Source organism: Oryx dammah, unplaced genomic scaffold, assembly GCF_014754425.2.
Source record: "Oryx dammah isolate SB20612 unplaced genomic scaffold, SCBI_Odam_1.1 HiC_scaffold_8, whole genome shotgun sequence".
NCBI lineage: Eukaryota > Metazoa > Chordata > Mammalia > Artiodactyla > Bovidae > Oryx > Oryx dammah.
In genome coordinates, this window is record NW_024070192.1 from 52179726 (window position 1) to 52205093 (window position 25368).

At 41.7% G+C, this 25368-nt stretch overlaps 2 protein-coding genes across 3 annotated transcripts in view; one reads left to right on the forward strand and one right to left on the reverse strand.

Moving 5' to 3' along the window:
• The window catches only part of TRIM37 (tripartite motif containing 37), a 145258-nt gene extending 131965 nt beyond the window's left edge, over positions 1–13293 (forward strand). Inside the window, exon 25 of one of the 2 annotated variants that reach the window (XM_040244177.1) lies at positions 13009–13293. In XM_040244177.1, coding sequence (XP_040100111.1) covers positions 13009–13012 — 4 coding nt within the window. In that variant the 3' untranslated portion in view covers positions 13013–13293. The remainder of the gene's footprint in view (positions 1–13008) is intronic. The other variant, XM_040244179.1, reaches the window with a different exon arrangement.
• PPM1E (protein phosphatase, Mg2+/Mn2+ dependent 1E) overlaps positions 10789–25368 on the reverse strand; it is a 226510-nt gene continuing 211930 nt past the window's right edge. The window contains exons 4-7 of the mRNA XM_040244203.1: positions 23340–23528; positions 20465–20608; positions 20135–20228; positions 10789–15854 (exon numbers count right to left, since the gene is read on the reverse strand). Coding sequence (XP_040100137.1) covers positions 14794–15854; positions 20135–20228; positions 20465–20608; positions 23340–23528 — 1488 coding nt within the window. The 3' untranslated portion in view covers positions 10789–14793. The remainder of the gene's footprint in view (positions 15855–20134; positions 20229–20464; positions 20609–23339; positions 23529–25368) is intronic.

A 25368-nucleotide genomic window follows, 5' to 3' on the forward strand; every position in this document is an offset into this window, starting at 1 on the left:
ACAGAAGGGCGGTTAACCGCCAGGAAATGGGCCCAGAGACGGTGCGTGCACTTAGTAACTGCCCAACATCGGTGCTCTCCTGTCTTGGCTAGAGCCTCAGTTCTGTTGAAATGACTGCCTTTATAGTTTGGGTTTTAATTACAGTTTCTAGTTTCATTAGTGCCTATAGATTAGTGGGCAGAAATATCACTTCTGTGTGGATTCTGCCCTGAAGACACTTTATGTGAATAACTGAAGTGCACTAGACTGAACGTCCTCTTTGGAATATGTCGGCTGACTGAGGTTACTTTTTCTTTTCTTATTTGTTTGGGTGCAGGCAGGCACACTGATTAATGGCACGCTAGCTTTCTTTTGTGTGACTTTTACAAATGCAGTTTTAAATGAATTAAGTTAATGTGGATTGGTTATGTTCTTGGTCATATAAACACATATAAGAACATTTTTAATTATTTCACTTTTTTTCTGCTTCTTACCAAACAACGACAGAGCAACAAGTATTTTAAAACCCTGTTTTTTCCTTTGTTTTCATTAGCTGACATTGATTTCATTGTCAATACATTTAAAGATTCCTACATATTATACATGAAAGTGTGCTATAACATTCACTTTTATAAGAATTAGTCCAAAATTATTGCCAGACTTTACCATTGTGCTCCTGCATTTGTTTTTGAGCTGCTATACCATTTGTGAAAAGTACACTGAAAGCTGACTAAGAGACTATTGAAAAAGCATGAGTGTGTATACATTTGAGAGGCATTTCATCTGCTTATTTTTACTTAATGAATATTGTTCCCTTTTCCATGTCTCGTGTCTTGCTGAACGCTGTGATTCATGGTTTGCTTTTGTTCAAAACAGTTTGCACTTTTTGTTAATAAAATGAACTTCAGAAAATGTTATGTCTCTGCAGTTTATTAAAACTGGGACAGGAAGCCCTCCTTTTCCTAGTCCTATTGCCTGTGTATAGTAGATGCTTTTGAGCTGTTAATAGATGCATAGGGAAGTTAGAAGACTTATAATCTCCATAATGTATGTGGTTACTTCTTCTCCTTAAATTAGTTGGAAATATTTAAGTAGTATAATCATATGAGAAATAAAAATTTAGCATTTACTTCCTGTCATGATAGCACTGGTATGCCTTTATCTAGTTATTAAGTAGCTTATTGTGCAGTGGTCTAAAATATTACTAATAAGTTCTTCACATTTCATTTTCTGTTAGCTAGAGATGTATTTGTGTTTGGTACATTTTGATGAGATCATATTTTAAATCCAGCTTTGTCTTATTTCTACACTACATTCTAATGGGTACAGCTGTTATGTAAGAATTTTGTCCCATTAGTGTTGAGAGCAAGTTATTTTAAGAATTAATATTGTAGGGTTTCTTTTTTTTTAAGCGAGTCTTTTCAGAATTCATAAACACATATGTGATTGACTCTACTTTGAAACTCATTGTTGCATGGCTGTTTCTTGACCTGTATTTGATATAGAATTGAGTGCTTTTCCGTGTACCTTTGTAAGTTATTTTCAAAATATGGAAAACCACATGTGGTTAAGAATTAAGAGAAACCTGAGAATAGACTGTTCATTTGGGGAAATTTGTAAGAGCTTTTAGCACAAGTGATTTAATCGTGAGACTCTCTTGGGTCATTACTCTATGTGGTAGCATCCTGAGGTATCCTTTTTTCCTTTGTTGGGGGAGATGTCCAGTTTTGTTTGTTTTCAAATCGTAAATGTTCTTAACCTTTACTCTTATTTTTCATGACCTTAAAGTGAATTCCCCAGAATGGCATGATGATATATGAATCACAGAACCTTTGGCTCTTGAATATTTGGGGTCTTTGCTTATGCTCTCCAGTAGTGTATAAGAGCGTTGAGGAGTGCTGCCCTTGTTTCATACAAACTGAGGACTGCTTGAGACCCTTTTACATTGGTAGAGTTTGAGTTTACTATGTCAGCAAGACTATTTTTGTTGTTACAGCTGTAGGAAGTTTTGAAGGTATTTTTTATGCATGACAAAAATTTTGTAGGGAAAATTACTTGAATTTAATTGGTATATTATCTTCTTGTGTATTTTAAAAACCCAAGCCATTTGTACCATATTCTGATTCCATATTAATAATAAAGTCTATACCTTGAAAAGCTTAAAAAGTAAGCTTCTAAAGAAATGATTTGTAACTGCCCTTCTGGCATGAAATTCTCTATTTTTATAATTAAAGTTGATAGAGGGTTTCACGAGAAAAAAAAAAAAAAAACCAACAAACTTGTAGGTCTCTAGAGGATGCTCTCAAAAACGGTTCTCCTGTGATGAGGAAGATCGCGCCATGTCGGTTTTGTTGGTTATAGCTCACCTCCAGTATCGTTGTTTGTGAATTTAAAAATAGTAAGAAATATGTAGCATATATGAATTCACACCATCCATTGAGGAAAACTTCTGGGGCATAAATTAACAAATGTCCATCTGGCATTTCCTCTTGGGGTCAAACAAACTTCTAGCCTTGAGCCAAATCCCTACCGTTATCTGTTGTAAATAAAGTTTTGTTGGAACATAGTCACATCCATTCGTTTACAGATTGTCCACAGATGCTTTTGCCCTGCAAAGGCAGAGTTGAGTAGCTGCTTAAGCAGCCTAATGGCCCTTGAGCGTTAAATATTTACACTCTTACCCTTTGTAGATAAAATTTGCCAAGTTCTACTTTGTCATTGATATTAATAGGTTCACTTTGAGGGAGGTAGATTTGAGAAAAGGCATGATTTTTAACTCAAAACAGATCAAACATTTGATCGTTGTTTTGTGCTTAGTTTTTGTGATACGGGGTGTTGGGCACCTGCTCTCTGATTCATTCTGGGATCCTGATCGGACTGAAAGACCTAAAGATTTCCTCAGAAAATGGAAGGGCCTATTAGCTTTTAGTAGTGGGATCTTTGGGAAAAACAGTTCCTTCCCCAGTTTCCAGCTGTGTCACCTACTAAGTCTGCACCCAACTCCACATGCTGCCAGGAGCCCTCCTCCGTCGTCCCTGCGGTCATCTCACGCCAGCCTCGCCTCCGCTGGATGTTAGGTAGCAGTGAGGGAGGGGAGAGGCACAGAGGAAGCCAGCAGTTCTTCCCCGCTCCCCGTTGGTGGATCCTGAGCTAGTCTGCAAGAGCTCTGATGAAAGAGCTTCCCCCATCTTCCCACTTTCGACTGTCATCACCCACAGTCTCCGAAAGTCATGATAGTCAACCCAGATTTCCAGTCAGTTGCTCCACTTGTCCTGCTCTCTGGTACTTTCTATTCCTTAACAGAATCCCAACTTAAAAAAAATTTTTTTCCCTCCTTTTGTTGAAGGCATAGTTTTTCTTGGTTTCATCACTTAGTGTGTTTTTTTTTTTTTTTTAATATGTATTTCTTGGGTTGCGCTGGACCTTAGTTGCGGCACATGGGATCTTCATTGCAACATGGGGGGTCTTCAGTTGCTGCACACGAGCTCTTAGTTGTTGCACGTGGGACTTAGTTCCCTGACCAGGGATTGAACCTGGGCCCCCTGCACTGGGAGTGCAGAGTCTTAGCCACTGGGCTACCAGGAAAGTCACATCATTTGGTGTTTTCAGTCTCAAGTTTGGTCCTGGAAAATTGTCCAGAAGAGTATTTTCTCCTAGACTTAAGATGTAAGTGTAACGCGTGCATTGTGCCCAGGCGTATTGTTTCTGTACAGCTTGGATTGACTGTGTCATTGAATCTGTAAGTAACCTTTGAGGTAGAGGAACTGTGTGTTGTGCCCATTTGGCAGAGAAATAGGAGATTCAGGGAGGTTGTTCAGCACCGCGGGCAGGGGTGCGGTGAGGTACTGCTTGAGTACTTCTTCCAGTTTGTCACAGTTGGGCTAAATCCAGCATTTTGATACCTAATAATTAAAAACCTAAATATTGTCTATTAAAAAAAAAAACTTTTTATTTTGAGATAATTTTGAGCTAATTTTAGATACAGAAATCTTGAGAGTGTTCCTGTAAACCCAGCTTCTCTTTTTTAAAAAACTTTGTTTATTTTAATTGGAGGCTAACTACTTTAGTATTGTAGTGGTTTTTGCTATACATTGACATGGATCAGCCATGGGTGTACATGTGTCCCCCATCCTGAACCCCCCTCCCTCCTCCCTCCCCATCCCATCTCTCAGTGTTGTCCCAGTGCACTGGCTTTGAGTGCCCTGTTTCATGCATCCAACTTGGACTGTTGATCTAACTTTACACCTAAAGCAACTAGAAAAAGAAGAAATGAAGAACCCCAGGGTTAGTAGAAGGAAAGAAATCATAAAAATTAGGGCAGAAATAAATGAAAAAGAAACAGGAGACTACAGCAAAAACCAACAAAACTAAAAGCTGGTTCTTTGAGAAGATAAATAGACAAACCATTAGCCAGACTCATCAAGAAAAAAAGGGAGAAGAATCAACAAAATTAGAAATGAAAATGGAGAAATCACAGCAGACAACACAGAAAGTCATCAGAGACTACTGTCAGCAACTGTGACAATAAAATGGACAGCTTGGAAGAAATGGATGAATTCTTAGAAAAGTGTAACCTTCCAGAACCGAAACCGCTCCTCTCTTTGTGAACAGAGGACACGACTATAGAGCGACCACAAGGAGGGCGCCGGTCTTCGGACCAAACCAGTGCCCAGACCGCCGACAGCTCCGTTCCGATTGGACCAGTCGCCTCCCGCACGCCTCCTCCCTCCAGGGCCCGCGTCGCCGGGAGCGGTCCTGTCGCGGTGCCGCCAGCTCAGGCTCCTTCCTCGGCCTTCCCTTGTCTTTCATGACCTTGACATTCTTGAAGTGGACCGGTTATTTTCAAGTGTTATTAATTTATGGCTCCACTGGGTCTTCCTAGCAGCGGCCCCTCTCTAGTTGCGGTGCCCGGGCCTCCCACGGCAATGGCTTCTCTTGTTGTGCAGCACGGGCTTCAGTACTTGCCACGCACTGGCTCAGTGCTTGCTGCACATGGGCTTGGGTACCCGGCAGCATACGGACTCATCCTGGACCAGGGATTGAACCCGTGTCCCTGGCATTGGCAGGCAGATTCTTAACCACTGGACCACCGGAAAAGCCCCCAGTTGTTTTATAGTGTTTTTCTGCCTGGGCTCATCTGATGTTTTTTCATCTTAAGTTGGAATTCTGCCTTATTAGAGGTGATACGCCTGCCTCAGTGCATTGTATCAGGGGCTGTGTGCTGCAGGTGTTTATTATTGGTATTGTTGACCTTAATTACTTGGTTAAGGTATCTGCCAGGATTCCCCACTATTTACTATTTTTTTCCCTTTGAATTACTAAATATTTAGGGTGAATACTTTAAGGATATGCAAATATCCTGTTTCTGCTTAAACTCTCACCCACTCACTCTAGTGCCCAGCAGCTTTAGGTCTGGTGGGTCTTGCCTACAGCAGTTAGCACTGCTTATGGTGGTCTTACGGGAGTTCTCCAGTCCCCTAGTTTCTTTGACATTTATTATTAGAATTCTGCTTGACAGGTTGTCCTTTCTTCTCCATTTAATTTATTCAGCTGTTTGTATCTGTGTGGACGTTGATTTTACTCTTTGGAGCTGTGACCCAGTATTGCGCTTGCCTTACAGGTCCGTTTTCTGGCTCTGGCTGTTCGAAGCTCTTGCAGCTTGGCTCCTTTACTCTCTTGATCTTGACCTTGTATCCTTCTCCCTCCTTCCCTTTCCATCCTTCCTCTCAACAAGATGCTCCAGGCTCATCTTGAATTTTCCTGGCCTTTTGGAGGGACAGTGATACTTAGAAACACAGATCTGGGCACTGATTTGTTCACTGTTACTAGAGTGTTGTTGGGTAGAGGAGGAAACATACTCCTTCCAAAGCACGTACTTGAATGCATCATGTATACATAGACAACGTGTTTTAAGGAGGAAAAGCATGAGTCCTGTCAAAGCACTTTTCCAGAGTTGTTTAGATCCTGAACTGTGACATAATGGCCGTACAGGATCATAACTCAAAGAACAAAATAAATATCTATACGTCCACACAGATATACATGAGCAGCTGAATAAACTAAATGGAGAAGAAAGGACAACTTGTCAAACAAAATTCTAATAATAAATGTCAAGGAAATTAGGGGAATCTAATCCTAATGCATTGGCTCCTTTCTTTCCTCTTCTCTTCCGGCTGGTGTGTGATTCATTTGTAATATAGTCAGATTCATGTTACAGTCTATATTCTGTCCTCCCCCACACATCCTAGTTGATTTTAAAATTTACATACATTAAAATTTAATCTTTGTGGTATATGCAGTTGTTTGGAAAACAGTTCAGTCACCCCCCAGATTCCCCTGTGCTGGCTCTTTGTAGGTAGAGCCCCCTTCTACCCCCTCACCCTTGCCAACTGTCCTTTCAGCTTTCCATTTTCCAGTGTCATAAATAGAATCACACAACTGTAACCTTTCACTTAGCAAAATGCTGTTTCATCTACCTAGTTGTGTGAATCAGAACTTTATTCCTTTTTAACTGCTGAGTAGTAGTTCACTGTATGAATGTATGCAATTTATCCATTGAAGGACATTTTGGGTTTTTCCTAGTTTTGAGTGATTATGAACTTTACAAACATTTGTGCGTAGATTTTTGTATGAACATAAGTTATCTGTCTCTCGGATAGTATTTGCCTTGGAGTGGGATATGTAATAAAGAATTTGGCCTTTGTCCCTAGTTCCTGGGATACAGCCTCTTCAGTCCTTGGAATTTCCTGAGTGATTGGAGTGTTTATTGTTACTTATGGTGGATTCTGATAGCTTATGTTCATGAGATAACTCAAGACAGGGACCGGCCTTGCCAGAAAGACTAACCACCATGTGACTAGAGGATTAGGCCTCTGAGTCACATAATATTAGCCTGAATAGTTCAGCCTTATTGCCAGTGAGTTAGTCACGCTTACATAATGAAACCACAGTAAGGACTCTGGACACTGAAGCTCCCCTGAACTTCCCTTGTTTGCAGCACCCTTCACACATGGCTGTTTTGGGAGGGTGAGCTCCTGATCACAAGAAAGCCCCACATTCGGGCCCCCCTCCACCTCACCCCGTGTCTGTCCTTTTGCCTGTTCTGATTGGTGTCCTTTGGCTGTAATAAAACTGGAATTGTAAGTATTTTCCTGGGTTTATGAGTTATTCTAGTGAATTGTCAAAGCTAGGGGAAGGATAGTGGGGGCCTAAACTTGCTATTTGCAGTGAGAGCAGTCTTGTGGACTTCGCCCTTACCCTGTGAAGCCTGGCCTAACCCCAGATAGCTGCTGTCAGAACGCGCTGCACTGCCCTGTAGTAGGTTTCTGCTGAACTTTGTAAGAAGAGTGCCAGACTTCCAGAAGGCGCTGCCATTGCATTCCCACCAGCTACACAGGAGGCTTTCCAGTGACGCATATGTTAGGCTGATAGAGTTCCGCAGCTCTTTATTTGTTCAGTTCTGGATTTAATTTGCTTTCATTTTTCTTTTTTTTCTTCTCGTGTTTCGTTGGGTCTTTTTTAAGCGTTCTGTTTCCTCTGTAGCCACTCACTGCATGTTCTTCTTCTTTTTTTTTTTTATAATTGACCTGGCTGCACTGGGCCTCCGCTGCAGCACAGACTTCTCTCGTGCTGCGGGGGCTCGGTGGCGGGCGGCGGGGTGCTCTAGAGCATGCCAGCTCAGCGGTGGCAGCACTTGGGTTTAGTTGCCCCATAGCATGTGGGGTCTTAGTTCTCCCACCAGGGATCTAACCCACCAGGGATGCCCTGCATTGGAAGGTGGATTCCTAACCACTGGACCACCAGGGAAATCCCATCAGTTAGGGTGATTTTTATGGACTTCGCTTTAAATTTACTTACTCTCATCTCAGCAGTGGTAGATCTATTGATTAGGCAGTCAGAGACACCCATCCTCTTTGCTACAGTATTTTTAATTTCTGGCATTTCTGTTTATTATAGTTTCTCTTTGCTGAAATCACCCTTATGATCTTGCATATTTGCCCATTATTTCCACAACATATTAACCAAGGCTATGTGCACACTCAGTCATCTCCAGCTCTCTGTGACCCCATGGCCTGTAGCCCACCAGGCTCCTCTGTCCATGGAATTTTCCAGGCAGCAGTACTGGAGAGGGTTGCCATTTCCTCCTCCAGGGGACCTTCTGCACTGGCAGGCAGAGTCTTTCCAGTGCGCCACCTGGGAAGCCACAGTCATTTTAATTTCTGTCAGTTCCAAAATCCTTGTCAAGTCAGTCTGAAGTCATTAAGGAGAGTTCCCTGTGTGTATCATAGATCCTTATTAGTTATCAACTTTATATATTTCAGTGTATGTATCAATCCCAGTCTCCCAGTTTATCTTGTAACTTTTGTACATCTGTGACTATTTTTGTATTAAATTCATTTGTACCATTTTTTTAGATTCCACATATAAGCGATACATCTGCCTTCCTCTTTTACTCAGTGTGCCAGTCTCTAGACCCACTCCTGTCGCTGCAGACGGCATTATTTGCTCTTTTCATGGCTGAGTAGTATTCCGGTGTGTCTGTGTGCCACGTCTTCTTCATCCGCTCCTTTGTCAGTGGACATTGAGACTTCATGTCCTGGCTTTTGTAAACAGTGCTGCAGTGAGCATTGGGGTGCACTGTATGTTTTCAAAATTATGTTTTCCTCCAGACACATGCCCAGGAGTGAGATAGCTAGATCATAATGGTAGTTCTGTATTGAGTTTTCTAAGGAACTTCCATACTGTTCTCCACAATGGTTGTACCAGTTTACAGTCCCACCCAGTGACTCAAATCACCACGGCTCAAATTAGAAAGGTCCCCACGGGGGCCCCGGGAGGGGAGGCCACCTGGACAGAACCTGGCAGAGGCAGGTTCCCTGCCAGCACCCACCACCCTGGTTACTTCACCCAGAAGAATACATTTTTTCTTTCTTTCAGATGCCTCTCTGTATTTTGTTGAAAGCAACACATTTTGTGTAGAACAGTAGATAGTTTGGTGAATGGTTTTTATGCCTAAAAATGGGCAGGCCTGCTTAGATCTGTACCACAAGAGTTTGAATCTGGTTAGGAGTTGCGTTTGGTTTGAGGTTCGTCACCGCCGTGATTAACCTTAGTGGCTCTGCGTTCTAGACAGGACATTGCTCTGGTAATCCACTCCCCGTCAGAAATGCAGTGTCTCCTCTGACCCTGAATTTTGTACTGCGCCTCCGAGTTACGTCTCTGCAGACTTTTGTTGCTCTGTCTGCCCAGAACTGTTCTGTTCTTTGAAGCTCAACTGCATGTGGGTCGGGACTGGAATTCTTGGATTAAGGTGCAGCGTTCCTTACTGTGTGGAGATTGACTTATTCCTCCACAGCTATTTACAGGCCTGGTGATACTCCTCCTCCCCAGGAGCAGGGTTTTGCTCCCGTTCCCATCAGCTTGTCACAGGTGCCCTCGGGGCCGCGTCTGTGGCCCTTCCTCCACAGAACGATGCTTGTGTGGGCGAGCCGAGGGAAGGGTGATGGCCCCCATGGCCCTCCACATCCCACTGCTGGACCTGCTCCGCCCCGGACCTCTTCTCTGAGTCCTGGTAGGGTTGGCAAGAGAGGGCGGACTCCGCTGGTTTCCGCAGCTCCCAGGACGGCCCCCACTGCCTGTGTCGGTCAGCACTCTCTCTCGCTCAACGGCTGGCTTCCAGAGCTGCCTTACTCTAAACCAGTGCTGAGCGGGGCCGGCCCCTTTTACACTTGGGCCAGTTGCAACCTCAACTCTGATGAGTGTGAAAAAAGTCATAATTTGAAGTAAATCTGGCTTTTATTTAGAAGACTGGAAGCAGTATTCCCTTTAGCTCTACATTTTAGAATTGGAAGCTGGAAGTACCGTGGTTCTTATATATTTTTTAATTAAAAACATAAGTAGTTCAGATTCACGGTTCAGAAAGTAATGGGCCATCTTTAGTTTTCTATCCCCAAATATTTTTAATTATAAAAGTGATGAGATTATAGAAAACCTAGGAAATAGAAAAGTGAAAGAGCCATGTGTGTCTGTGTGCTGCTGCTTCAGAAAAAGCTGTTCTGTTCCTTTTGAACCTAGAATACCAATAGGGGATTTTTTTCAACTATAAATAATACTTACCAAAATACTGCTTTTCTTTCATTCCCTACTGTAGCAAACTCTTGTAAATAAGGTTCTTTCAGACCTTCATTTTTTCTCAGTTCTTATTTCTTTGAGTTTATATACAATCACACAAGTACTGAATGAATTTAAGTGATTAGGAGTTAAAGGGTGACATTAATTTCCTAGGACTTAATGGTGCTAAGAGGTGGGTACGAATGCAGTGTACTGACTGCATTAGGACGACTGCATTGTCCTATCTCCTGTTACTCTCTTAAAGCATTCCTCTGGACAGACTTTGAACCATAGTTCACCTGATTATTTCCTTTTTTTAGTTTGAAACTAAAAGGAGAAAGACCAAGGGAGAGGGAAGAACTCTGGCTGGATGCAGAGTTTGAAGAATAAAGCAATTGGGAGATTTGAGGAGTCAGCACTTAGCCATTTGCAGGTCCTGTTTCTAATTAATTCATGTTTTAGGATGAACCCCCAACATTAAACTGATGGGGGAGATGTGTATAAGATGAGAAAGATCTCTTCTGGTTTTTCTGGGGAGGGACTAACAATTGTAGCAGCACTTAGCAAACTTTTTTCAATGTCCCCACTTTAAAGTTTAGAAAACCGCCACCTCAGGATTTTATTTTCAGTTCTGAGAAAATCAACTTAAATCCTAGAACTAAGTAACCTTCCTTTGAACAAAAAGACAGATGACCAATGTTTTTAAATTGCTGGGTTTTATTAAGATATTGGCAAAATTTCAACATACTTCTTACCTGAATGAACAGTTTTAAGTAAAATATGAAGGATCACTCATGATTACAACTGAACTCTAAAGTGAGCTGTATAAATTGATAAATTTGCTTGGTAAGAAATGATTCACTTCACTTGCTTGACTCCATAGAGAATTCTTTGCAGGGAAATATCATGAACAAGAGAACAAAGCGTGTCTCTCAACAAAGAGCACCTAGAGTAAGAGTTAGCAATGATGTATCTATAGCTCAGTTACTACACCATAGTTTATTAGAGTATTTTCCTTTTCCAGAACAACTGCTGTGTCAGTCTGGAGTTCCCTATCTTATGTCATATTTTCTAATTAGTACAACAAATAGTCTTTACAATAGAAGATAAAATACTGCTAGAGGAAGTAACACAGTCTCAGAAAATAGTCATAATACTGGCGGTACTTTGTTTTTTGGGGGAAAAAAAACATTTAAGTTATTCACAGGTCAGAAGGGAAGAGTGGGTACTTGTCCTTTAACATCACGTGATTTTAAAAGGTGAAAAAAAAGTGTGTTCTTTAGCTAACTGACAATCCAAAGAGTAATTCTCCTAAATTGTAGGGTCAAAACTGCAGTATTCCTTTTTATGGCCTTGCTTCCATGAGAATGATCACTGAGTGAACAAATTATGTTTAAACATTAAAATAATAATTTAGATCACTTTCTCAGAAAGCCTCAGCAAGCCTTTGCTGGGGAAGGAAGTACCTGAACCACAGCAGTTTTATCTGTAAACACTTAACTTCTTTATGCCCGTTGGATGTTGTGCTTCCTCCTGGCACAGTGTTCCAGCAAAGGCGCGCTGTTGCCGTGAGCTACGGTGACACTATGCCACCACGCCGGCCGCGGCCACTATAAATGCGGCCGGAATCAGACTCAGGGTTGACAGTGACATTGTTGACATTGTCCTTGGTAAAGGTGTTACTTTCGAGGATCCTCCGAGTTAAACTAAATGCAACAGTAACTTTATATTAATTCAAGGACAATGGATGGCACTTCTAGGTAAAGAAAAGATATATACATGTGTTTCCACCTTCCTTTTCAGTACAGACCTAAACAGGATTAACAGCCCCAGTGCTGGGTGCTGTAATGTTACTTAACCTTAGATCTCTCTTACAAGTCCACATCCGGAAAGTGAACAAAGGAAATTAGGGACCGATTCCCTTTGAAACTCACAGTGAATGTACAAGGAGTTCGTGTGACTTCAGTCAGTGACTTGAAGTCTGTTTCCCTAACCAGGACTACACTCTCTTTTTAATATGTTTTACTATTTCCTATTCTAACAAAACTTCAGCAAGCAAACAGATTGATGCAGATCATGTTAAATCGTAAAAGGGATACTGCCACTCTTAAGGATTGGGTGTAGGTCTTCTCCACCATCACTAAATTACACAATGAATAGAAGTACAAAACACGTAATTCACAGACTATATACCTCAGCATTAACAGTTAATATATATTATATACTTTTATATCTGTCTAGTATTTTTACAATCACCAGATACACCATCATTAAATACAAGTTACAGAAATGTGTAGATACCATTAGTTAGAGGGGTACTTATTGCTTACGTCAGCAAGCAGCAAATAAGGGCACAGGATTTGAACTGAAGGGAACTACTTTCTATCACCAGTGGCATTAAGATATAACACTGCATTTCACAAAGCACTGCTTTTTATCTAGTTGATAGACAGACCCAAGAGCAGCATATGTCAGACCAATAACCACTACTTTAATATGTATTATAGAATTTTAAAGGACTTACCTTACAAGTGGTACCTAACTACTCTATAAATGTGCATGTTGTGAACAAATGAATAGTTGCTAATTTGTACATTATTGGCTTGTATCGTGACCACACTAGAACTACTTCTATTTTCTAGAGGGCTACTGGAATGAGAGATGGAGTTAATACTGCGTATGTAGTTACACCTACAAAATTCAGACCCTTAACGATGCCTGTTACTCCCAATTTCCAGCCATTTTTCCCACTGAAGAAAACCTATCACTTGACTTGTACCTTCTTTCACCTTCTTTATTCTGATCAAAATCATTAGCAATAGACAACTATAGAAGAATCTTCTAAATTTTTAACTTGGCTGAGTGCTTTGGACTAGTGTCTGTACCAATGTTCTGCTGCCTGTTTTCCTGTTTCCCCAGGTAATCTGATTTGAAACTGACCCTGCCCCTGATGGGTTGTTACCATGAACTAGGCTTCAGAAAATGGCAGATGTGAGTGAGGTCCCTGGACGGGGGTGAAGCCTCGGGATGGTGGAAAGACTCTGGTGCGATGGCTGGATTCCTGTGTACGCCCTCCTTTTCAGCCATGTGTCACGAGACTTGAGAAAAGAAGAAATGACTTCAAAAAAGAAAAATACTGAAAATCTCTACTTACATCCAAATTTTAAAAAATAAAATCCGTAGATTAACAATCTGTTGCTGAAATGCATCTTTTATTTATTTGCTATGGCTACCCTGGCACCCCAAAATATGCTTCAGTCCCCGTTTTTAAAATCCAGGAATCTTAGTCCTCCATTCTGAGTCTGGGGAGCATAAAGTACTATTGTGCTGCGTGAATCTCTCAGCAGGAGCATTCAGTGTTTCCCGACAGCACGAGGGAGCCAGTGGCTCCACGCCTGACTGGGAGAGGGCAGAATGTCCTGCGGAGACATTTCATGATTCTCAGAACCAGGCTGCTGCACTCAACCTGATTATTAGTTTATTTGCTGCCTCTAGTTGCAGATATGGTTCCGACTTGAAACTGCAGAAATGGCAAAATGCAGACAATTTCAAAATACCAAATGTAAATAAATACTGAAATGAGAGCAACATGTGTCCTGGCTCTCTGGTCTGAAGCTGCAGGACTCAAATTTACAACTAAACAGACCTCAGCTGCAGTCATCCGCATTCTCCTTTGTACTTGGCCTCTGGGCTCACTTTAGGCAGTTACTTTCAGCCTCTTCCATACCAATTATTCTATTTCCTCAGGGGAAACAATTTTAGAGAAGTTAAAACTAGTATTTTTCATTCTCCAAAACCACTTTTTATTTTATTGTAGTATATGCCTTCACTGTCTGTGAACTTTAAAAAAAAAAAGGCAGAAAAAATAGAAATACTATTTTAAAATGGCAACTTGATTCTAGTATATTTGTACCTGAAATCATCTCCATTAAACAAGTTTTTATTCCTGAGATGAAGGTACAGTGAAAAACACATTAGCATCATAGGTTAAAACCAGTTGACAGCGGTCTTCTAAAAAACAATTCCGTCAAAAGCACCATAACAGGTTATGAAACTCCCAAATAGCTACAGCCCTAGGAAATACTTAATTCAAAAAATTTTCATTGTTGGTCTTTTATGTTACAGGAAAAAAATCAGTGAATCTGTTTGACTATATACCACCTCACAAGTCTGAGAATATGACATTTTTACACTAGTTTTCTACTTTCATTTTTTTCCAGTTAAAACCCATATGGCTTTTAGTCTTTTACCTACCAAAAAAGGGGGAGAGGTTTTCCCTCAGTCCCCAGTCTTCTGAGGAACATTCCTCAAGTAGATCTAATTCTGCATTAAGTTTTCCAGAGATACATTAGGCACATCAGACCGAATTTCACCTGCATCAAGATTTCAGCACTATATATCCTGACTGAAATAACTTGCAAGCCTCCACTAGTGACGTGACGGGGTCTTGGGGGTTGTATGTAGGTATAGAGACACATCACAGGGACCAGTGGTATAATTTTGCTAGTGAAATTGCCAGTACTGTTTTTTATTAGATTGAAAACACTGTATTGAGTTTCCTAGAGATCTATTTACATTTAAGAGTTGAGCCATCCCTGGCTCATAATGAAGCACACATATTTCAGAAATACCTACCTTGTTTCTACTCTGATAGTGGCATCTGTACTGGGGGAGAGCTAGCTAGCCTACTCTAGAGAGAAAGGATTATATTTGAAAGCTCCAGGGAAGCTCTGGGTGTGGAGGGTCGCTACTCTTTCTGGGCTTCCTCATCACGCTTTCACTGTATCCTTTCCAGCTGTTTCGCCTCCATGGCAGAGAACTTCTTAACACCCTATTTCTCTTCCCATTTCGAATAAGTGAGGACAGGCTAGTGCCTGTTTCGTGGGAAGGCTCCCGAGCAGAGAGAATAGGGTAAAACTGTGGGTTAAACCTGAATCCATGCCGCCTCTTTGAGTAGTGGTAGTGTAAATGAGATAACCTAGAAACTCTCTTTCCCAGGAACTTGAACTGTTCGTTTTCCAGCCTAGAACAAACAGGAGGCAAGCTCTCCGTGCTGCATACCTGCTGCCCTGTTGAACCCACATTAAAAGAAGAGAGAAACTCTTCAGCACCACTCCATTCAGGCAATGATGATGGAACTGATTTTTTCTCCATTATTAGCTCATTAATAAGATTTGCTCTCTTTGGTGCACCAGGACCAAACATCTCAACTGGTGGCAAAAACTGGGCACCGTGAGGCTTGCTTGTTTCTATCTGTGTGAGATCTAGGTAGCCTGGGTCTTCCAGCACGTTGCTTTGGGACCCTGGGCTCAGGCTGGTTCTATCCGTGAAAGAATCCACACGCCCCTCATAGCCCAGATCGGCCGGGGCGGAGCACTGGTGCTGCGGCCAGGGGCGCTTGCACTCCCCGTGACTCTCCTTGTCATCCCCACCAGCTTCTTGCCCTCCTTGGAAAGAGTTCTCTGTCCAATCTGAGTCCTCACTAACATTTACAGCTTTGTTCATGTCCCTCAGGAAAACCACAATAACAGTGATGTTATCACTTGACCCTGCGTCCCGAGCTGATGCCACTAACTTGTGGGCAACCATGCTGCTGTCTCCGTTATTCTCCTTCAAGTGGTCGGACACGACTTTCACTGCCTCGTCAGGGTTCACGGTATCATAGAAGCCGTCGCAGGCCAGAATGAGGTAGTCTTCAGTTCCATCCAGAACAGTAGAGGCAGAATCGGCATCCCCACAGATATATGGCTTATGTTCAGCATCTCCTGCGGAAATTAGCAAACAGGTCATTTTGGTTTATCTTGCAGGTCAGAATGTTTATGGCCAGCTCTAATGTCCTGAGCAGAGAAGGGCCCTCTGTTGAGGGAACAGTATTGCCAGAGACACAGAGGCAACTGCTAGGGAGTAATTTGTCGTTGAATATTTGGTACAGCAACAGACTGGATAACTCGGGCCCAACTAAGCTAGGTTTCTGTCACCAGATTACTGCGGTAATAGGTCATCTGGGATGCGTATTAGAACTTTCAGGTCCCTTGTTTACTATGCTCCTTAGTACCTGGAGAGAGCCTAGCAAATGGGCCCTCTGCCTGTCAGGTAACCAAGTAACATCACTACAAGGATACTCATCGGCTTCTTTACATAAAAAACATGGAGTACTGAGCAATTCCTAGATTAGGGTATCATTATTTGTTGGTAGTTTTTTTGTTTGTTTGTTTGCTTGCTTACAAAGTGCTTTATCATTCTTAAAGTAGTAGCATATAGCTTAGTGGTCAAGGATGCAGGCAGCAGAGTCAGGATGCCTGGATCCAGGTCACAGCACTTTAAAGACTCTCTTCAGTTACTATCCTCTTTAATGCACTAAAACTGGACCTTCTGACTAGGGGAAGATAAAATGAAGATAAGTACACTCACTTAAATGCTGAGGCCATACTGTCACTGTTTGTGGGATCTGTTATCGGTTCTCTCTTACTCTAGTAAAGTTCTCTCCAATATTTCACATCTCTGTTTAATCTTCACATAGGCCCAGAAAGCTCAATAGGAACACTACGGATAACTCTTGTTAGAACCACTGTGGGCCGTGTGCCCTGCCCAGCAGACCACATGATGGGATACTCTGAACAACAGGTAACTTAATATTTAATTACTTGGGTTAGTTTATCTGCAAGACAAGAACCTAGTCTTTTTCATACAGTACCAAGACCCATCTTCTTCAAGTATGGTTTTGATCGTGTCAGTTTTAGTTCTATACTATGTAGTGTTCCAGTAAGCTGTACAGCTAATGAAAGCTTCCAGTCATAGGGATTCAGCGGCCTCCACCAACCCACTTGACTAAATGTCCCCATCCCCTACTCCACCTGACTGTATTATTACCATTATTTTCTGAATTCCAGCTCTAAAAATAAATCTGATCTGAGTCATACTGTTCCCAAAAATCTTGTTTTAGTGCTTCAATTAAAAGGCTACCGCAACTGTTAGTTTGGAACAGAACATACAAAGATTTGCACAAGAGAAAATGCTGCCAGAATTCTGGCTTTTCACCTGCTCTACTGTTAGATGTCAAATTCGTGACATTTCGCCCAAATTTGGTAGGAGGGCATGATCACCCATTTCACTGTAGAAATGGCACCATCCTTTGGTCTTCTACCCCCTCTCTCCATATGCCAGAAACCATATCATGTCAACTCTGGATCAATCCAAAGGGCTCGGGGAGAAACAGTTGAAATGCATTTCATTTTTAAAGTATTAATGTCATTTATTTTCTGAGTAGAGTTGAACTCTGCTTAGGAGTCCTTTTTCTTTTCTTTATTTAGCCCCCTGATTTACTCCATGAGCTTTCCAAATCTTACATTCTTTGACTCTTTCCAATTCAGTTATTGGATTTTGGTAGATGGCATAATTTCCTACTTCAAAGAAAATTAAGTTTACCGGGCCTGAATTCCCTCAATTCCTCCTCCTGACTTAAAAAACAATCTCTAGCAATTTACCTCTATCTACAACCATTTTCTGTTTTCAAAATTCTGTGACTTTTTTAACTCACTTGACCTCTGTAGCAGTTGATCCTGTTGACTACATACACCTAGAAAAACCCCCTTCCCCAGCATCTGATACCCTGCGTCTGTGTCTCTTCCTGATTTTCTTTACTGGCTCCTTCATTTAATGGCAACCCACCCCCCCCAAGAAAATAATAGCACCCCAAATCACTGTATGCTAAGTCTGTGCCAGGCAGGGTTCTAAGTGTATGTGTGTGTATTATACTATCTAATACAAAAACAATGAGTTAGGGACTATTACTAGTCCTGCTTTACAAGGGAACAAACAGATATGAGAAGTTCAGTAAATCACCTAGGCCCACAGCTGGTAAAGGGGCAGAGCCAAGACACAAACCCAGAGAGTATGACTTCACGGTCTTCTACCATAAGGAATGAGTCTCAGCTTTGGTCTCTCTTCATGCTATATTCCTGGGCAGTGTCATCCATTCCTGTGGTTTCAACTACTGTATATATATACATATATATATATAAAATCACTTCACAGGTTGTTAATATTATTTCCAAAATGGGATGAATTCTCAAATCTCTATCTCCAACTCACAACTCTGCTAAGCTCGAGATCTGTATTTCCAACTGCATATAAATTACCTCTTCTGAGACATCCCACAGACACCTAGAATGCAAATATGTCCAAAATGAACTCATTATCTTCCCTCCTCCCCGCCCCTCAACTGCTGCTGCTTTATTACAAATGTTTTATCATCTTCTTAGAGACACAAGTCAGAAACCTAGAAGTTAAGTTTCCTCTTTCCCCCCCAAAACTGTCATTTCTGTCTCATCAAGTTATACTCTTCTGTATTCCTTTTTTTTTTTTCAGCTGTCCACATCTCTGAATGATCTCTCATCTAGGTTTTTCACTCTAATTCATCTTCTGTAATCATTACAAATATTTATAAACACAAACCTGACCACGTGGACCCTCAGCTTACTCACCCAGTGAAGCCCAGACACTGAGGCTGGCATTCAAGCCCCTCCCCACCCCCACCCCCCGCCCCAGCCTCCTGCACCCGTCCCTGTTCCTGAAACAGGACGCACCCTCGGAGACGCCCATGTGTTTGCACGCCTCACTTCCGGAGGCCTTCTCTAGGCTCTGTCCTCCCGTCCACTTCAGAAGTCACTTCCTCTCTGCAGTCACCCCTGTTTCCTCTTTGACTGGCATTTATTCAAGGACATTGCCTTTTCCCCTTATGTCGTATTTTTAGAAGCAAGAAATGACAAGGATTCTCTAGTAAAGTTGCTTCTATAACAAGCATTAAAGATACCTTGCAATACTCTGACAAAGACAGTAAGATCAAGAGAAGAGGTCTCTGGAGTTGTCAAAAATAATCCTATATGAAGGTGTGTTTTAGAAATCAGAAATTTTTCCCTTTTGGCCTTATTCCAGATTTCTTAATGACTCCCTTGGTCTAAGGTGAAGCCTACTCTCAATTTTTCAAGAGGTATTTGCAGAATCTTTGAGCTTTCTCTTTCTCTCAGCCTTCTGCTGCTCACATTTGGGCCACTTCACAGCTTGCCAGCACCTTCCCAAAGAGTGGGAGGGAAATCACATCAATGGTGAAATGGAATCAGTCCTTTGAGATTTTATTAATGTTCTGGAATTTTTTGGTAATGATAAGCAAAATCTGGGGATCAGATATCAACTCCATTTATCCATGTTATCCTATGTCAAATCACTTCATTTTTTTAGGAGGCAGTGACAGAACTGTAGCATAATGCATACACGCATATTACCCATAGAGACACACGCATTCATATGTTCTTAAAAAAAAAAAAAAAAGAACAAAAAAGCAAAGTGAAGCTAAGCCATGAAATCCAACGCAACAGACCCAGGTGCAAAAGTGAGACAGAAACGGCCGTAGCGCGCTCTGAGCTGCACCCTCGCACTGTCCAACCAGCTCAGCTCTTTACTCTGAATCTTTGACAACAAAGAGTTTCATCGACTTTACCCTTCTTTTAAAGAATTTAGGTTCCAGGGAAGTAGATTTTCTGAAACCCCAGGGTAATCTAACAACTCCACTCCACACAGAGTAGAATTAGTTTTCTAATTTTAATATAGTAAAAATTATTTTCACCCAAAAAGCATGTTGTTTCTGTCATTTTAGAATTCAATGAAAAAATGAAAGATATAAGCAAGATAAAATATAGGGACTTCCATTTTCTGGGAAATACTGATTTAAGCTAAATTTGACCCAAAATGGAATGGAAAATGAGGATCACTGGTTTTTAAGCAGATTTGTATTCCAGAGATTAAAGGCTCCCCTTTTAAAAAAAGAAACTAGTAAGTTCTGCATGTCTTAATATAGTTCCCTTTTAAAAATGGAATGTATATAAATGTGTAGGTTAAATAATTAACTAAAAGAGGCATTAGACAATAACAGGCACTCTGAAAATCTAAGTTATTATCTCAGATTCCCTTGTTGTATCACATTAACATTAAGAACAGTGTTCTGGAAGAGGACGGTTTGGAGAAAAAATAATTAATTGGTTTTTCCTACCAATAGCTCTGGAGACAGACAGACTTCCATTCACCCTCCAGGCACCAAACCAGACTACACAACCTCCAAGGGCCTCAATCCGCTGCTTTTCATCCTGCACAGCAATGCAACAGAAAGAAGCAAATAATTGGATTCAAGATTTATTCAGCTACCTTAACAGTAAACAACAGATATAATATTCATCAGCTTCCCGGAAAGGGTTCTCTTTAATCTTCCTTTGAAAGGTGGGCTTGGTTGCTGAGATAATGGTGATAATTATAATAATAACTGAAAAGTAATAACTAGAAAACTACCTGTGGCGTGTGCCCTAACAGAACAGAGCATACCTACCTCTCTGTCTGGTTTGTGTGGCTTCATTAGTTCAACGGCTTGGCCCTTCCTCACAAGCATAACCTGCGAATCACCCACCCAGGCCACATGTAACATGTTGCCTCGGATAAAAGTCACCACTCCTGTGGTCCCACATCTTAAGCTCTGAAAGTAATGTAAATAAAACAAGAGTCAGTAAAAATTAGCAGACATCAAATTCTCATTGAGAAGCAATTTATAGATAATACAGACTTTTCAGATGGAAGCAAAACTACCAATAACTTGATTTCACAAATAAAATAGCAATTCTTATTTCTCAGTGCATTTTTACATGCTTGATGTATTTGTATGTGCACACACATATAGATTTTATCTGTGATATGCAAGGCAGAGACAGTTATCAATTCACTTTATTATTTTTTTACCATGCCATGCAGCATGCAGGATCTTTCCTGACCAGGGATGGAAACTGTACCCCTGTGTTGGGAGTATAGAGTCTTAACTACTGGACCACCAGGGAAGTCCTCTATTCCATTTCATGCACAGGGAAGAAAACTATGGCGGGTGACGTGACTTGCCGGAGGGCAGGTACAGATCGGTACCGAACTGAAATTTTTCCCTCGTGGTCCAGTGCTAAACCACAGTATCAACCCTTAGAGTAAAGATCTCCATATTCTGATCTCTGTCTTGTTACTGACCTAATGTATGTTCGGCGGGTGGGGGGGGGAGGGGGGGGTCCTAGCTTTACAAAATAGCATACAAAGCATCTGGTTGGTACCCAACAAATGCTTCATACTCTGGATATTAGAACAGGAGCCAAGAGAGAACATACATTCCCTGAAGTGCTAAGATGCTTCTACCTTTAAAAAACAAAACCAAAATCTACAATAATTTTAGGGACCTTTGCCTTTGGAACATTGCATGAAAAACTAACATCAGCCTGGAATTTCATAGCTCAGTACCACTGTACTTAATGTTCTTGATACTACTATCCTAAAATATCTCCATTTCACATGAAAAAAAAAAAAGTGAAAGTTACAGTCACTCGGTCTTGTCCGACTATGACCCTATGGACTGACCGTAGCCCCCAGGCTCCTCTGTCCTTGGAATTCTCCAGGCAAGAATACTGGAGTGGGGAGCCATTCCTTTCTCCAAGGGCTCTTCCTGCCGCAGGGATCCAGCCCTGGTCTCCTGCACTGCAGACAGATTCTTTACCATCTGAGCCAGCAGGGAAGCCCTCCGTTTGACATGAGTCACCACCAAATAAGCATGACTTTCTGTTACTAAGGACTTGGCCTAAATTAGAACCAGGGCATCAAGGGTGGTGGCAGGCCTCTTGCATCCGATGAGAAGACAACTTCTCATTCTCCCTATAGAGGGAAAGTTTGTTAGAAATCCTCACCCACCAATAGAATGTCTTCCCACAGAATGTTCAACACCTCAGACCCTGGAACACAGGATAAAGACACTTGAGTGCATGTGCCCCAGAGGGAACAGGAGGCAGGGCCACCGCGCAACAGGAATAGCTGCTGCTTTTTCCCCAGCAGTTAGCAGCGCATGGAAGCACAAGGAGGAGAGAAGGAACTGCGGAGACGAACCTAAATTATTCAAGAGAACTGTTGGCAAGACCGAGAGACAGCTAGAATCACTGGCAAAGCAAACGAGGTGAACATGGTCAGGAAGAAAGCCATGATTCTGAGGACATAGAAGGAAAGGGATACAACAGAGGATGAAGACGACAAGGTCGACGATGACAGGCCAGCTCGCAGGGTCAGGCCGTGGCCTCAGTCCCAGTGAAGACAGCCGGCAGCGCCAAGCCTGGTGGTCCCCCCCAGAGACTGGCCAAGTCTGAGGGCAACAATTCTGTTTTGTTTTCTAGCCCACCTCTATTTGCAGAGCCCAGTGGTTACTGTTGTTGGGTTTGTGTATTAATCTAAACCTGGGGGGCAGGTGGGGACACAGAGCACTGCCCTTGCTTAACACCAAGCAGAGCTGAATTACTGCTTAGTTAATTCCAAGCCCCATGATTGCCCTATAGCATAACAATGAGATCAAAGAAATGGATTAAAGGATTACCCTGTTCTGTCCAAGTCCATTTCAAAAAGAGTTAATGCTTAAGTCACAGGGGAGGGGGTCTTATTTTTCTGTGTGTATATAATTCTGCAATTGCTTTCTAAAATAAAAAAAAAATTCTCTTTCTGTTGGTCCCTAGTTGGAAATGAGTATAAAGTCCTGTAGTTAATTTTGTACCAATGCCCAGAATGATAATTAGATTAAAATCTTTACTTTTAGATCTTAATATAGCTCCTGTCGTTCACTCAGAGTAAAACCTTAGGTCTGATTAACCTTAAGAAATTGGGACGTGAGCTCTGACTTTTCTTCCTGTTAAGAGAAAACCAGTTCAAGGAGCATCTAAGGATTCACTCTCTCCAGGCAAAAGTTTTCCTCAAGAGATACACAGCGAACACTGCCAACCCATTCAGAACCAAATGCATGGAGAAATCCCAGCTTCTGTTTCCTTTTTAGACCATTGTTTTAATCACCATATTCAGATTTTGTCAGCAAAAGTCTCCTTAGAGAGCTGGTCCTGGTGCGAACCTGACAGGCAACGGTGAATAAGGTGAAACTCACCTGCCAAATCCAGCAGCTGCCTGGCTTTTTAGAAAATTATAGCTTGGAGATTCTCTACAGTACATCATAGCACCCCACTAAATCTATTCCTAAAGAGAGAATTAGGCCTGCAACAGAATCCAATACTGTGTGTCAAGAACGTAGTTTGGAAGAGAGCTTTAAATAATGTCTATCACAAAAGAGAAAATCCAAAATAGCCCTTTAGCCACAGAACAAGCGAGCTCAGCTGGCGTATCACGGCTGGGCTCCTGTGAAAGCAGCATACCTCCCTGGCGGCCTTCTGGACAAAGCGCTCGTCGGTGACGCGGAAGGCTCGGCACAGGGCCTCGGCAGGGTCGTGGGGGAACATCTCCTGGCGCACTAAGTTAACGTGCAGGTGAATGGAGGCGTAGATGGCGGCATCCACTCCCCCGTGGCCATCAAACACTGCAAAGTACGCTTGTTCTTCCTGGTCCTGTCCATGGAAACAGACGCAGTTCGGGGAGTTAAGGTACGGCGTGCCTCAGGTGAGCCAGCCCCCTGCCCTGCTGCCCATCCTCCTCCACTGCCCTGCCACCCGGGTAATGACTGAATGTTTCCCTTCTCTGGCGTGCCTGATCCACGGCTAAAATACCTGCAATGTTAGGGCATCTGTGTTTACACACCAGAACACTGGAACACATCATGCCCAATTAGCTCAGGCTGAAGTGCCCTCTCACTGTGAAAGCTGTTGTCTTGTACCATGGAAACCACCCACATCCATTTGCTGCAAAGTTGCTGTTACAAGTTGTGTGGAGGGGGAGGAAAGAGAAGGGAGGAGGAGGAGTTGAGCAAAGGCTGTTCTGGATTGAAGATGTTTGTCAAAATGAAAATATTTTAATAATAAATTAGAAACTCAGGACAATAGGAAATAATTGGCCTTCTAAGCACAAGGCCAATTATGTTTGATTATTTAAAATACACAGATAATGAAAGCATACACATACTTCTAAACTATACTATCGGCTTCATAAATCATTCATGATCACATTGTATTCTCACCATAAATAACACGGTCTCTAAATAGGCTACACAAACTTGAACCACATCAGATGTCTACATGCCCTGTAACCTTGTCCCCTAATCCAAGATGTTGCTTCACATTTCCTTGCCCCCTCAGTGCCTGAAGCTGTAGGGCAACTGCCAGAGGAGGGTCTTCCAAATCTGTGATTTACCTCGACACAGGACATCTAATCACGAGATTACATTTAACTCAGTAAGAACTTGCTTTTTCTTTTTCTTCAACTCCAGTGTTTTAATCTCAGCTCTGGCTCACTTAGAGGAGATCTGGAACTCACTGAACTCTCACTGAGCCCTGCGATTCTCTTAGGCAACAACAATGTAAGAATTTTCATTTGGAAGTTTTGACTTCTTTTGGTGCTTGGAGAGTTCAGCTGAGTCCAGACCCTGTCATTCAAAGTAAATAAAATATACCAAGTAAAGCAAGACGTGAAAACAAGGCAAGTGTTCATCAATAGGTGAGTGAATAAAGGAAGTATGTACACACACGCACATACACAGCGGAATATTACTCAGCCATAAAAAAGAATGAAATTCTGTCATCTGCAGCAATGTGGATGGACCTAGAAAATATTATGCTTAGTGAAACGTGGAGAGGCAAATACTTTATGTAATCACTTATATGTGGAATCTAAAAAATAAACCAAACCAATGTATATAACAAAATAGAAACAGACTCACAGATATAGAGAACAAATTAGTGGTAACCAGTGGGGAGGGATGATATGAGGAGACAGATATCAACTACTATGTATAAAATAAAATAAGCAACAAAGATATATTGTATAACACAGGGAATTATAGCCATTATCTTGTAGTAACTTCTAATGGAATATAATCTGTACAAACACTGAATCACTATACTGTATACTTGAAACCAATATAGTATTGTAAATCAATTATATTTTAATTTTTAATAAATGGATAAAGAGATATGGTATGTATGTATACACACACACAACAGAATAGTACTCGGCCATAAAAAAGAATAAAATGTTGCCAACTGCCACAATGTGGATAGACTTGGAGGGTATTATGCTTAGTAAAATAAGTCAGGGAAAGACAAATAGCGTACTGTATATTACCACTTATATGTGGAATCTAAAAGATAAAACAAATGAGTATTACAAAGTGAAAATAGGCTCACAGATACAGAGAACAAACTCATGGTTACCAATGGGGAGAGGGGAGTGGGGAGAAGCAAGGTAAGGGTAGGGGATTAAGAGACACAAGCAACTATGTATAAAGGAAATAAA